At 39.4% G+C, this 13,825-nt stretch overlaps 1 protein-coding gene across 1 annotated transcript in view; it reads right to left on the bottom strand.

Annotated features, from left to right (window-relative positions):
• The window catches only part of LOC139717354 (cadherin-23-like), a 197,374-nt gene that overhangs the window by 16,102 nt on the left and 167,447 nt on the right, over nucleotides 1–13,825 (bottom strand). Inside the window, exons 79-94 of the mRNA XM_071628860.1 lie at nucleotides 13,360–13,594; nucleotides 12,648–12,848; nucleotides 11,881–12,113; nucleotides 11,056–11,224; nucleotides 10,574–10,794; nucleotides 10,100–10,282; nucleotides 9,327–9,437; nucleotides 8,806–8,938; nucleotides 8,047–8,292; nucleotides 7,120–7,403; nucleotides 6,604–6,692; nucleotides 6,042–6,197; nucleotides 4,443–4,509; nucleotides 2,839–2,963; nucleotides 1,987–2,076; nucleotides 404–503 (exon numbers count right to left, since the gene is read on the bottom strand). Coding sequence (XP_071484961.1) covers nucleotides 404–503; nucleotides 1,987–2,076; nucleotides 2,839–2,963; nucleotides 4,443–4,509; nucleotides 6,042–6,197; nucleotides 6,604–6,692; nucleotides 7,120–7,403; nucleotides 8,047–8,292; nucleotides 8,806–8,938; nucleotides 9,327–9,437; nucleotides 10,100–10,282; nucleotides 10,574–10,794; nucleotides 11,056–11,224; nucleotides 11,881–12,113; nucleotides 12,648–12,848; nucleotides 13,360–13,594 — 2,643 coding nt within the window. The remainder of the gene's footprint in view (nucleotides 1–403; nucleotides 504–1,986; nucleotides 2,077–2,838; nucleotides 2,964–4,442; nucleotides 4,510–6,041; nucleotides 6,198–6,603; nucleotides 6,693–7,119; nucleotides 7,404–8,046; nucleotides 8,293–8,805; nucleotides 8,939–9,326; nucleotides 9,438–10,099; nucleotides 10,283–10,573; nucleotides 10,795–11,055; nucleotides 11,225–11,880; nucleotides 12,114–12,647; nucleotides 12,849–13,359; nucleotides 13,595–13,825) is intronic.

Raw genomic sequence — 13,825 nt, 5'->3', positions numbered from 1 at the left:
GGTCCCGAGCACTTCATTACAGTGGGAGTCCACCGTACATAAATATGAGAGCAAAAAGTAAGTTTATAAACATAAGCCCACAGGCATTCTCTCTCAAGAGTTCTAGAGTTTACTCTGTTCCCTGGTATAACTGTAGCAACGACAGCAGTAGTTTTGCCAAAATGCACTCATCACTAAAATATGAATATAATGTAAGTAACAAGCCACTGTACATACGTCATCCCACATGTATGTAACCAGCATTTTCCTCGATCTTGCCAATCACAATGGTACATTATAAATTCATGAAAATTGATAGCTAAGTGTGTCGCTGGGAGTTCAAACACAAGGCTTCATGGAATTCTGGTATCAATGATATTCTTTTAATAAATCCAGATGAAACACTGCCCTCTGTAGTTCCTACCTGAGCCTCATAATCCTTGGTGGTTCCTGCTAGGAGGGAGATGCTGTCCGGCCAGTCGTCTGGTTGACTGGCATCATTGTCCAGCCAGAGTGGGTTGGATCTGTAAGCAACAAGAAATATGGTATAAGAGATATACACATGTAACCACATAGCACTGAGTGTACAAGTGTACACTCGCAAACACCACTAAATTTGAATGTTAGTATTACACCTACAAGTGTATACTGTATACGCTATAATTTTCGCGTACATAAATTTTCGCGAATTGCCGCTGTCACACATTTTCGCGAGTGGTTAAATTCGCGATTGGGGGACCAGAGAAAATATGAAGTGGCAAAGAAAGTGTGAATTTTCAACTTACTAGCAAATAAGAATGATACTAGTTATACACTGCATGAATAAAACTTACCAAACTCTGCAAACTAGTAAGTTAGAATTCAACATTTTTGAAGTGGTTAAGTCCATCGCGCTAGATTTCTGATGAGTGGTCCCCTTGCGATAATAGATTGGCTCTCTACAGTATTCGTAAGTAGACGTGGACGAGCGTAAACAAGCTTAGCCAGTATGGTCTGTTCGGTAAGCCGTGACATGGTATACTAGTACTGAAATGTTCGTATCATCAAAGCAAGGCATTCATTTTGGAAGGTAATATTTTCGCGTGTTGTTAATTTCGCGAATAGCTCCCGATTCGCGAAATTCGCGAAAATAAAACCCCCGCGAAATATATAGCGTATACAGTATTCATTAATTTGGTTTGGTTTGGTTTATTTCTGCATTTTCTTTTTCCAAATACAATAACAAATAAAAACAAAGTGATACAGAGTATGCAAAAAAAAGAGAGAGTATAACGTACACATCAATCATTGTAAGAAATGTCAATTTCATAACAACATCAGTCTGTACTAACATATAAATCAAAGCAACATATCAAGGCATACTGTATTTATATATGAACAAAGGAGAAATCAATACAGGGGACTATCATCATAAGCAGAGCTTGACGTGGATGAGGTCCTATCTATATATGTATTGTTTCCCTCACATACTGCAAATTCCCTTTCAAATACACATTATTGCAGGGGTCTGGTCTATGCGTCTATGTTTTGTGCCATGGCGTACATTACAAAGATGTCTTGAACTTTAAGTGTATTTTTTTTTTCCAATGAGGGAAAGGAAAGGAGGATGGGGTATGGATTATGCTCGCAGCATTCAAATGTATTTGAATACTTTCAACCCCAAGACACAGTGAAAGAATTAAACCCTTAAATGTATACTATCTTCCTCTCTGTCATTCCCAGAGAATTCTTTTCTGAATCCTAACAACAACAACAACAACAACAACAACAACAACAACAACAACAACAACAACAACAACAACAACAACAACAACAACAACAACAACGACAACAACAACAACAATAACAACAACAACACAACAATAATAACGACAACAACAGCAGCAGCAGAGACAGCAGCACCAGCAGCAGGAACAACAACAACAACAACAACCAACCAATCAACCAACAATCCAACCAATCAATATTAAATTGCACTGGCCAACAATAACTGCTCTAAATACACACCCTTGGTAACTTGTAGCTCTGTTTTCCTTCAGGAGGTCATTGTCAGCTTTGCCCAGGGTCACTCCACCACCCTGCATCTTCCTCAGCAGCCTGGATGGACGAGACATCACATTCAGAAGATCGTTGCTGGCCATCAGCGATGCAATTCCTATGCTCACAGTTCCCCATACACTTCATCATACACATTATCTCCTTTTTTTTTTGCTCTTTTCATTATGATATACCTCCATTCCAAAGTCAACAGCTTTTCATTTCATCCAGAGAAATAGATTTAGAAAAAAAAAAAACACCCAAAAATAAATCAGCAAGGATTTAAGTACAGCCAATGAAACAAACAACTCTGGATTACTCAGTCAATTGTCTCATGCTTTTGGCTGTCTTGATTGGTTAAGTGTCCATTCTCCATGAAAAGGGCATTCCTAATATGTGACTACTGCCCTGCCACAAATAAAATACCCGTACTGCATACTGTAATTTATGCAGGCTGACTTACACGCTTAATCCAATGTTCTACACGAAAACACCACCATTCATTCGCTCACTCTGATCAAATTTCATGCATATAAGCACACATGCATACGCACCCCATTCAGAACAAAAAAAATTAAAACAAATTAGTGATGAAAAGAGAGATGAAACACAAAAGGGAGGGAAAGGAGACTCAATACTTGCAGTAGTACAACAACAACAACAACAACAACAACAACAACAACAACAACAACAACAACAACAACAACAGATATTTCATATGAAAATATCTCATTTCCAATTTAAAGAAAATAATGTAAAGAATGTCTGTATTGACTATGGTCTATCTAAAAAATAAAAATAAGAGTAGGATCTGGATCTTACCTCCTGCGGAGACAGCAGAGAATGATGCAGAAGATGAGAGCGCCCAGAAAGAGGAGGATACCAAAGGCCAGAAGAGCTGCCTCCAGGATACCAAGGCCTCCGATACCACCACCTCCAAACAGGGGCTATGGGAGAGGGTTGGAGGAGAGGATAGAGTAGGGTTACATTAAGCGTTCACTACAATTTTCTTCTATTCGTTGCCCTGCATATTTTTTACATGTTTGGCTCAGAAAGAATTCTGTTTCTTCTCTGAAATCAAACTTCTCATTCTTTTTTTTTCCTGGGGGGGGGGGGGGGGGGGGGGCAAATCACCTGTTTAGCAATTTACTCAGATTTAATGTCTGCACCATCATGATAAACCTGTTCATTGGTCAGCTAAAGACATGAGCATATGCATGGTGCAAGTAATCAATCAGTGATGTCTGAATCAGCCATGTCTGAATTGATCAACTTGTATTGTGTTTTTACTGTGCATCTGCTCACCTATGAATCTGTTCTTTAATAAATGTGAATACAAAATCTTTCTGGATCAGATACACATCCTGGCAACAAAATACAATAAATGTCTCATTTTTATGTACATGTGTAGATGCATGTTCTATCTAGCCACATACCACTACCTGAAACCAAATTCAATTTTTCCTTCCTGAATATTTGGGACAAAGTACATATATAGCACTTAAGGTTGTTCAGTTATCTGTCTGATCTATTAGCTCACCATAATCCATGCATTTTTTTTTTAAAGAATTGAAATGATATACTCATGTTGTTGTTCACACCTGCTTTTGCTCAGCTGGTGCAATTTCCTGCTCAACCTCAAGATCGAGTGTTTTTGTCACTTTCCATCAAAATGATAATTGTGGGTATATAACTATAAAAAAAAGAGGCTACTCCACTCCATAGGCAACACTTAATGTCGGCTGTTGCAAAAAATGAGTGTCAGTTTTGCACGCAGAGGAGTATGTGCAAGGTCGGGTGACGAAGGATGCAGGTAGGACCAGGATCATACAACTCTTGGGACTTCCTGATTGGTAAAGTCAGGAAGCAAACGAGGAGAACAACGCAACGTGGGCACTACCTGTCATTAAAGTCTCATCTTACAAAAACATCATTTAGGGAAGAAACTGTCTAAATTTTCCCATGAACAGCTGCACATTCCAGTACACGCAGGGTTATGCATAATTGGCAAGAAACAGAGAAAGACTTAAGAAAAGTTAGACAGAATTACACCAAGTACAGTTGTAATTCATGCATGTTGATAACTGCTGATATTGATATACAAGTATGTAGGCATGTCCAACAAGGAACACTGAAAAAAAATTGCATGACTTTGGTCACGAAAGACATTTGTGTCAGAAAAGGAAAGTGGTCTTGTGTAGACCTTATCTGTAAACTGTCCATCTGTCTACAGAAATCTTCTTCCGATTATTGTAATATCAAAGCAGATGTTTGCCATATTTTTCTTTTTGGTATTTTTTTGAAATTTTTTCATATACTATACAACTATACTATACTGTACAACTATAAAGTGATATATTACAGTAGAAAAAGTAAGATACGTATGATATTATAAGAATTATAAATGGAAAATGCAGAACACTTACATAGACTTCCACTACATCGAGGTCATCCAGCAGAACTTCTATACTCATTGCATTCTCATCAATCAGTCTGTGGGCAGAAAAAAAGTCGAGAACTGTTTTTCACTTTAGTTTTCACCCACAACTCATATGTACAAAGTGTAGGCATGAACTGGAAGCATACTGCACCACAAATATATATCACTGAATAACTTATTTATAGAATTATCATGCAACCACAGAATATCTAATAAGATAACAACAGCATGGTGCAATTTACATTAATGGAAACATGATTTATAATAGTAATAGTAATAATAATAATGATAATTATAATAATAATAATAATAATAATAATAATAATAATAATAATAATAATAATAATAATAATAATAATAATAATAATGATAATGATGATAATAGTAATAATAATGATAATAATAATAATAATAGAAATAATAATAATAATAGAAATGATAATAATAATAATAGTTGATACATTGTTTGTAATGCATGCATTCAAAACATGACACACTACAAGGAAGAAAACATATAACTTGGCATTTGACAAAAGAAACTACCAGGGTATGCCAACAATGGATAAAGGCAATGATGACCACTACCAAGTAGAAACAATCGAGTTGACTTTATGGTCATGATCTTCAAAATTCCCAGAATTTGGCAATTTGCTCATAAAGTACATGTGCATACATTGCATCGACTGTCAAAACAAATGCTACAAACACACACACAGGGTCCTTTAATCATGGTTCTTTGTTTGTATAAGCTGGGAAATTCCCTTTTCAAGCCAGCACTGTGTGCCTTACCAATACCCATTTCCTGTAGGACAGAATATCAGAACTCCATCCTGCACACATCACAAACACACCAGGACATGACAAAGGCATTTCGCCAAGGTATTCTAGACCCTCTTGTTACCCTGACAACAACAAAAAAGAAAAATATCAATTTTACCGCCCACTTCCATCAGTTGTACACTCTGTCATTATTTGAGTAATAACATTGACCTACAGAAGCCTTGCAATGTATAAGTCACATACCTTCTTTTCTGATTACCCGCAATGACACTTACTTCTTTAAATTTTTCATGAAATGTATATTTCATGTTCAAACTTACCCCAGCCTTTAGATATTTCATAAAATACTGTAAAACCAGAACAGTTCACGTGCATTTTTATTCCACATATTCGCGAGAGCCAAGATTTGTGAAATTAAAATGCACGCAAAAGTTGTCTACATTATGTGCATTGAATGCCAGTGGCAATCTGCACAAATTTCATGCAGCAAAAATATCTTGCTTTACAGTTTATATTTCATGCTGTACCATGTGAGGTTTACACACTAGACACGACTGTACCAGGTATTCATATCACAACGTCTTGACAGCGTGTGTGTCTAAGTAAATCTATGATATAATGACTAACAATGCATCAATAATCTTCCCAAGCAAATACAAGTCAATTCTATCAAATATAGGGGAATATGAACATTTGTGCATCTCAGTCTTTTTGCACAAATTACAAAAAACACATATATTCCATATGTAGCTTGAACGAGAATACTAAAATTGTGCGTGATAAGTACAAGAAGGAATGGACTTACGCAGTCACAACATTAGCATCGATGACCTCCCCTGTCGTTCGGTCGATGACATGAATGAGGACCTGTGTCCGGTCGGTGAGTACCGCCCCGTTGTCGTCACGGTGATTGGTGATGTCATCAATAAAGACAATGCCTCCAGTTATGTTCTGCAGGACCCTGCAATGGCCCGAAAAAGCTCACACATGCATCATGGCTCTCATGTTTCAAGGGAATTAAGATGCATTAAACACACTGGAACTCTAGTAATTTCAGATCTTGATATTATCACAGAGTATTCTCATTTCCTGAATGATCTGTGAATCCCCATTACAAAAACTTGTTTCACAGAAATTGTCCAATGGAATTTCAGGGTCTAATCTTGTTATTTTACTCATAGCCGGGAAAAAAAACACAATCCATGCTTCAGAATGAATATGCTCCCTCAAACTGACATGTAGAAATCCATCACCAAAATGGCTGCTCCTACAAAATCATACAGCATGCTGCTGGAAAGATGAGAAATAGCATACACTCACAGGGCTCTACAGCACACATCAAGGAATTCCTGTATAGTTTTACTTACTCGATTAGGATATCTCTGTTGTCTCTCACGATGTCAATTCCACGGTCGATAACAACGACGACTCGTTGGTTGTTATCCAAAATACAGATCTGTTATGATGTGGGAAAGAGAGACAGAAATGATGAAGAAGCCTTTGAAATCTTTTCAAGCACCAGCAATATCATCTATGACCTCTCTCTATTTGCATATTTATCTGTCTGTTAATCTATTATCTTCAGATCTATCCATCTATCTATCTGTTCATCCATAAAGCCAAGTGTACATACATATCTTTTTAATTCATATTTTATGAAGAGAGAGAGGTCTTAGATGATATACATACATATGCAAAGTAAGAGATAGACCAAACACTGACATTAGATATGCAATTTTACCTAGTGAACATCACTGTAAGATTTGAAATGACAGTGGCTAAATACAAATTAACTGAGAAAAAAATGCTTTATTGTCATTCACGTAGGGGAATTTGGAAACAACTTTAACTAGTTTATAGAAGTAGAGGGCAGTATTACATACCCTGACTGTTGTCACAGCGGTCTGCCCCGAGTTGTTGTCTGTTGCCAGGATGACCAGATCAAAGTAACCCTGAAGGTGAGTCTGAGTGAATTGCTGGTTGGTGGTGATCTGTCCCGTGGTGGCGTCGATGCGGAACGACGACTGGGCGCCCGATCGCGTCCCATCGCCGGCCACAAAGACCGCCGCCTGGATGGAGTAAGTGACGTCTGGCGTGGAGGCACCGTCTGGGTCTGTGACGGAGACTGTGAGTGCTGTTCCCCCAAGTGATATATCGAATGGGATGCCTTCACACAAGAGAGAGGAGACAGAGAGCAGTTTCCTTTACCATCTGCCTAAATGTGAATTATGCTTACTGCACAGAAATACTGCCATACACATGAAGTCTGGTAACCAAGAGTTACTTGTATTTGTCCCAGTAACCGCTGTGACATTACAAGTTGTTCCATGTAGAGTGGGTGGCACATGGTATTAGTGAAAACTTTTAAAACGTTAAGAATTCATAACTTTTAAAACGTTAAGAATTCATAACTTTTGAATGGATTTTATAACTTTCCTGTAACTTTAACAAGTTTTTCATTAATCCATCTACATACTCTTAAACCACATGTACATTCGCCACACCTACCCCTTTCCGTTGAGGACGAGTCCCGAGTATACTCGGGCAGGTGTCTATGGGAAATGCGTGTTGTAGCAAAATCAGTCCGTCCTAAACGGGTTAAGACACCTCAGTTTGGATGACTTATCATAAGATATTCCTGATAAATCATGGAATGACCTGGGGCTGGATTGGTTGAACAGAAGCTGTATTCTCAACACCTTAAATGTACATCCTGCTCTCTCAAAACGACTGGTCTTGAAACACAAATTGCACATTACTGAGAGAGTGTGAGCCAGATAAATGTGGTATCACTCTTCTTGCCAACTCACATGCTGATATCTCCACCTGGGAGAAGACCGGTCCATTGTCATCGACATCAAGCAGCGTGATGCGGACCTCCTTCAGGGAGATGTTGTCCACCACGTTGTAAGGCCCACTCCCCGGGACGTAGTTGGCATCATTGGTTGCCAGGACGACGATGGTGTGGGAGGCCAGAGTCTCCCGGTCCAGGGTGCCATTGACAAATATTTCACCAGTGGTAGAGTTGATGATAAAGACTCCATTACCATTGCCATCTGTGATGGAATAAAGATGTCAAACATATTATTCATTATCATATATAGTAGTAGAAATGAATAATGGGGGGGGGGGGGCTGTTCTGCCTTACAGCTCTGTATCAAACATCTCAAATAAAGCCTCTGAAACTGTGACTTTGAAACCAAGACAAGTAAAGCAGTGTGAAAATGAAAGGGTAAAAGATGAGGACGTACGTCGTCATACGGAGGTCTTTGTGGATGAACTGTGAAATGTGTGTAATATGTTTCTTCATTTCATTTGATATATTCAATGATGAGATATGAGGATACATATTTGTCTGCTCGTCTGCATGCATATCTATCTATCTATCCATCCCTCCATCGATCTATCGATCTATCCATCCATCCATCCATCTAATCTGCCTACATTGCATGTACATATTCTATTGACCTATCTATCTATCTATCTACATTGTATCTATCTATGTATCTATGTATCTATATATCTATGTATCTATGTATCTATGTATCTATCTATCATGTTGCACCCACCAACGATGTAATAGTAGATGACTGCATTTGGCCCAACGTCCAGGTCAATGGCCGGAGTGATGAATCCAACAAGATCACTGATGTTTGCATTCTCAAACACATTCAGATTCTGCAGAACTGGAATGTTGATTCCCTACAGAAGGACATAACAGTAATGAAATATACAGTCATAATCGTGCTCAGAGATATAATACCATCTGTCAAAGAGGGAAAACCATATGCAGCAAAAGACAGTTCTATCCACTGCTTCATTCCAAGGATCAGTTTTCAAAATTTTTTTAGATCCTCAAATGTATGGTTCAAAAAGAAAATGAAGCATATAACCATAAGTTTGATAGAAACATAAATATGCACTTTCTGTGATTCTTAATCTTGCAAATTAACTTCAAAACAATATCCCTTACCAACACATAAATCATGCATGACCACCATTTGTTAAATTGAAAGTCCTAGTAGATGGTTAGATATAAAAATATTCTGTTATTAATCCTGGACAAATATCCAAGGAGGCAGATACTCACGTCTGGTCGCTCAAAGAAGGGTTCATTGTCGTTTTCGTCCAGGATGCCAACGACAAAAGTCTGAGTCGTTGACAAAGCTGGGTTTCCGCGATCTGTGGCTACGACAGTCAGCTGTAGGCACAAGACAGAAATATTTATAAATGTCTTTTTCATACACGTACTCACAGTCATTGCTACACACATCATATACACAACAGGGACTTAATAAACCTTTTTTTTTTGTGAATCGATGGTGTGTTTAGCATGCCCTTGATGACTTCAAAATAGGAATAACAGGAGTTGTCAACAGCTGCAAATGGGCCCATAGATCAAACTATAAATGTCCACCGACTCTTGCATATCTTTTCTGGAAGGCAAAGATTTAATCTGTTGAGGATGAGCTGATTTTGCCATAACACGCCTTTCCAATAGAAACCTGCCCAAGTATACTCAATACTTGTCCTTAACCTGTTGAGGACGGACTAATTTTGCTACAACACGTATTTCCCATAGACACTTGCCCAAGTTTACTCAGGACTCGTCCTCAATGGGTTAATGGGGTAATGTCAGCTTCACTATTTTCACATATAATTCCATGGGAATACGAAGCTTCCCTTAAAAAACTCCAATACAAATTTGATGAACACTGTCATCTCCAACACACTGAATAGCAATGCAATATTTTTCTTCGTTCAATGCTCTTCATAATGAATGAGATTTCCTGTGTTCTCTAGACTAGTGCCCCAGTAATACCTTTATCTATCTAATGCCCCCAATAGAATCTGATTTCTCACTCTGTAGTTTTGCCTTGTCTCCCTGTCCGCAGAGATCTTGATAGTGATGTTGCCTGAACTGGGATCGATGTCAAACAACTCGTAGTCGTCAATGGGTAGGAAGCTGTAGTCCACGATGCCGTTGTTGCCAAAGTCGTTGTCGATGGCATAGGCCGTTATGACAAGTGCCCCCGGAGCATTATTCTGTGTGATGATTTGGATGAAAAATGAAGGGATAATAGGGATGGGGGATATTAAAGTCATATGTTCATATGTTAATGCATGCTTCACAGTGTTCATTGCACAATGTATATGTAGGCACAATCTGTTTACGTGCATTGTTAGAGCTCTTGACTATTCTATGCCCCATCTTCATGACATGATTTGATTGCTGTTTTGTGTGCGTGTGTGTGTGTGTGTGTCTGTGTCTGTGTCTGTATGTGTGTTCTACGTTCTGGAAATCTCTGAAGTCTTTACACCATACACTTTACACACCTCTCTAATCTGCACAAGTTGGCCTTGAGATGGCTGCACAAATCTGGGGGCAAAGTTATCGCCCAGGTAGCTGACGTCGATGTTAACCGTAGTGTTGCTCTGGAGCGAGGGTGTCCCAAGATCGCGGGCCACGATGATAAGGGTGTAGTTGCGCACCAGTGGGGAGTCCAAGGTGTTGACAAGTGTGATGACCCCAGAGCGATCATCAATCGTGAATAGATCTGAAAGCGGGGCAAAAAAAAAAAATCATCAGTTTTGTGATTGTGTAAAGCTATTTAAAAACTAACATTTACACAATCAAAAAAATGTTTGTAACTTTTCTATGATGCAGAGTAATCACTGCCATCTTCATTAATGAATGGATTACAGAATGATTGAATATGTTTTGGTAAACATATCACTGGAAATAGGACAACAGAAAGACAAGAATTTATGAGAGTCTGACATGCTTGGACAGAATAGCAATGGTCACCCACACTCACCTCCATCATTGCCGGACACGATCTCGTAGATGACCACACCATTGACTCCTTCATCAGGGTCCTGGGCGTGCACCTCAACGACGTCAGTGTTGGAACTTAAGATGGCATTGTAGGGATTGCTGTCAAACAAGGGAGTGTTGTCATTCACATCTCTCACCAAAATCGACACCTGCAAAATATGACAGATTGTTTATCTTCCTTTCAGAATACCATGATCACGTTAGCCTGCTCACTCTTGAGATGAGACCAATAAGCCACTTAAAAAAAACAACTAAGGATGCACTGCAACAAAGATTTATAAATCATGAACAAGGTTTTATTCATTCATTCATCCATCCATCCATCCATCCATCCATTCACTTATTCATCCATCCATCCATCCATCCATCCATCCATCCATCCATCCATCCATTCATTCATTCATTCATTCATACATTCATTCCTTCATTCATTCATATACTGTAAAAGTGGATATTTTCGCGTGACTAATTTTTCGCGCTTGGCCGGGTCGGAAGAGTTTCGCGTGTTTTTAATTCCGCGGAATCAAGACATCATGCACAGGCACATATGGCAAGCAAAAATATTCGCGTGCTTTTATTTTCGCGCTAGTTTCTGGTTGCGCGAAATGCGCGAAAATTTGAACATCGCGAAAATTTCCACTTTTACAGTATCTTATTTCCAGACTGGCACTTGTTTCAGCCAACGGCTGTTCTTCACAAGTCTGTACATGTTAAAAAACAGTTACACAACATGATACAGGAACATAAAGGAACATTATACACAAATGGTATGATCACAAAACTTCACTCTTTCTGAAGGACTTACCGAAGCGGTTCCCGTGAAACCACCAGAGGCTGGTTGAGGGTTGTGGGCCCCCACTACGAGAACGTATTCACTGATCGTCTCGCGGTCCAGCATCACTGCCGTGGTGATGATGCCCGTCGTCTGGTTGACCGAAAAGTGGCCCTCGTTGTCCCCGGAGATGATGGTGTAGATGATGTCAGCAAACTCGGACTGGGTGTCACCATCCACCGCCTGGACCACACCCACCTCAGTACCTAGAGAGCAGCAGAGGTGTCCAAACATGGCAATAAATTTGGAGTGAAAGATTCATTGTGGACATACATGTCGTACAGCCCTGAGATGGAGGAAGGGGTGGGGGAGTTTTGGAGGTTAAGACTGTAACTCCCTTGCCACCAAGTGTAATACCGATGATGGCCATTGAAAACACAGAACTTTATGATTTCAGTGGGGGGGGGGGGGGGGGGGCGGTTCTGTTGTTCAGACATTATTGGAAATACATCAGTGTGTGTGTGTATTACACTGTAAAAGTGCTCATTGGTAACGGATTTGACTTAATGTTCGGTTAATTATTTCTAAAGCATTCTATCACAGTTGCAGTGTCTTAAACGTGAGTACTCATCATTAGCTGAGCACCAGATGGAGATTAACATGTCCTACAGACTGGATACATAGTCTGTAACTGTTAATGTATGCAATGGGTTAAATCTTTTACACCAGATTATCCAGTACTACCACCACATAAACAAATACTCTACAGCACATTGTCTTGAATTCCTAAATGATTTTACCTGATGGTTCGTTCTCAAGCACAGAAAAGCTGTAAGGGTCTTGAATGAAGGCCGGGTTCTGGTCGTTGGCATCTCCAACGGGGATCACAACATAGGTTGTTGAAGTCTGCCCTCCGTTGTCCGTCACCACTACAGTCAGATTGTAGACCGTGATAGTCTCGTAGTCCAGGGGTTTGGTTGGAATGATGTCTCCAGAGGATGCTGCAATAGAGTGAGTGCCATGAGAATCCAGAGTAATTGGTGGTGGATCCTTAGACTTACTTTTTTTGTGTGATAATGTTAGACCTTTGGTGGGCATCCCTCTCATGATACCTGAATATCATTCCTGCTGTCTAAGCTATGTCAATGCATGCTTTGATGGGAATTACCAGAGTTCAAGAATGAAATCTTGATTATCATGTTGGATGTACTTCTTATTCTCAATCTTCCTCAAAATTCTCTTCACTTTGTTCTTGAGATGGTGGTATCGCAATTATCATTAACGAGCAATCCAATATGATAAGATACAGCCGCTATATTTGGATGTACTTGCCTTTTACTTCTATGTTGGCAAAAAATGTTGCTAGACAACATACATCAAGTCCTAATGTCAACAGTAGCTTTTACGCATACAAGATACATACAGCTTTATTTGATACATCAATGAAGTTTACAGGTTACATGGGCATAAATCTGGGCAGAAAAAAGAAACTGAATGAGTGAGGGAACTAACGATCGATGATGAAGGTGCCATTCTGGTTGCCGTCGATGATGGAGTATGTCAGATCGCTGTTTCCATCCGGATCGTTGGCGACCACGGTAACGATGACCTCTCCAGGAGGGTGGCTCTCCGGGACGGGGGCAGTGTAGACTGGTCGCGTGAACACCGGATCATTATCATTGATGTCTTCAATGTTGATAACGACAGTGACTGGCGTGCTGAGGTCCGGACTGCCACCATCATACACCTGCAACAGATTTAACAGCATTGACTTCAAATACGTTCAAGTCTCCCCAACTGTACACGCATTTCTTTTATCCATAATCAATGATTTATTAGTTTGACATCATGAAAACATGTAAGAAATTGTGTAAAACTTGATACATCATTTTAAGCCACAAAAAATAATTTCAATTATGAAAGAGACAATGATGAACATTCAACCGTAAGGTAGAGATCATAGCAAAAGGGTAGCACA

This window comes from Diadema antillarum, unplaced genomic scaffold, assembly GCF_040938485.1.
Source record: "Diadema antillarum isolate AM-2024a unplaced genomic scaffold, OU_Dant_1.0 scf00000074, whole genome shotgun sequence".
Lineage (NCBI taxonomy): Eukaryota > Metazoa > Echinodermata > Echinoidea > Diadematoida > Diadematidae > Diadema > Diadema antillarum.
Note: the sequence above shows the minus strand (reverse complement) of the source record. Positions and strands in the feature narration are given on the sequence as shown.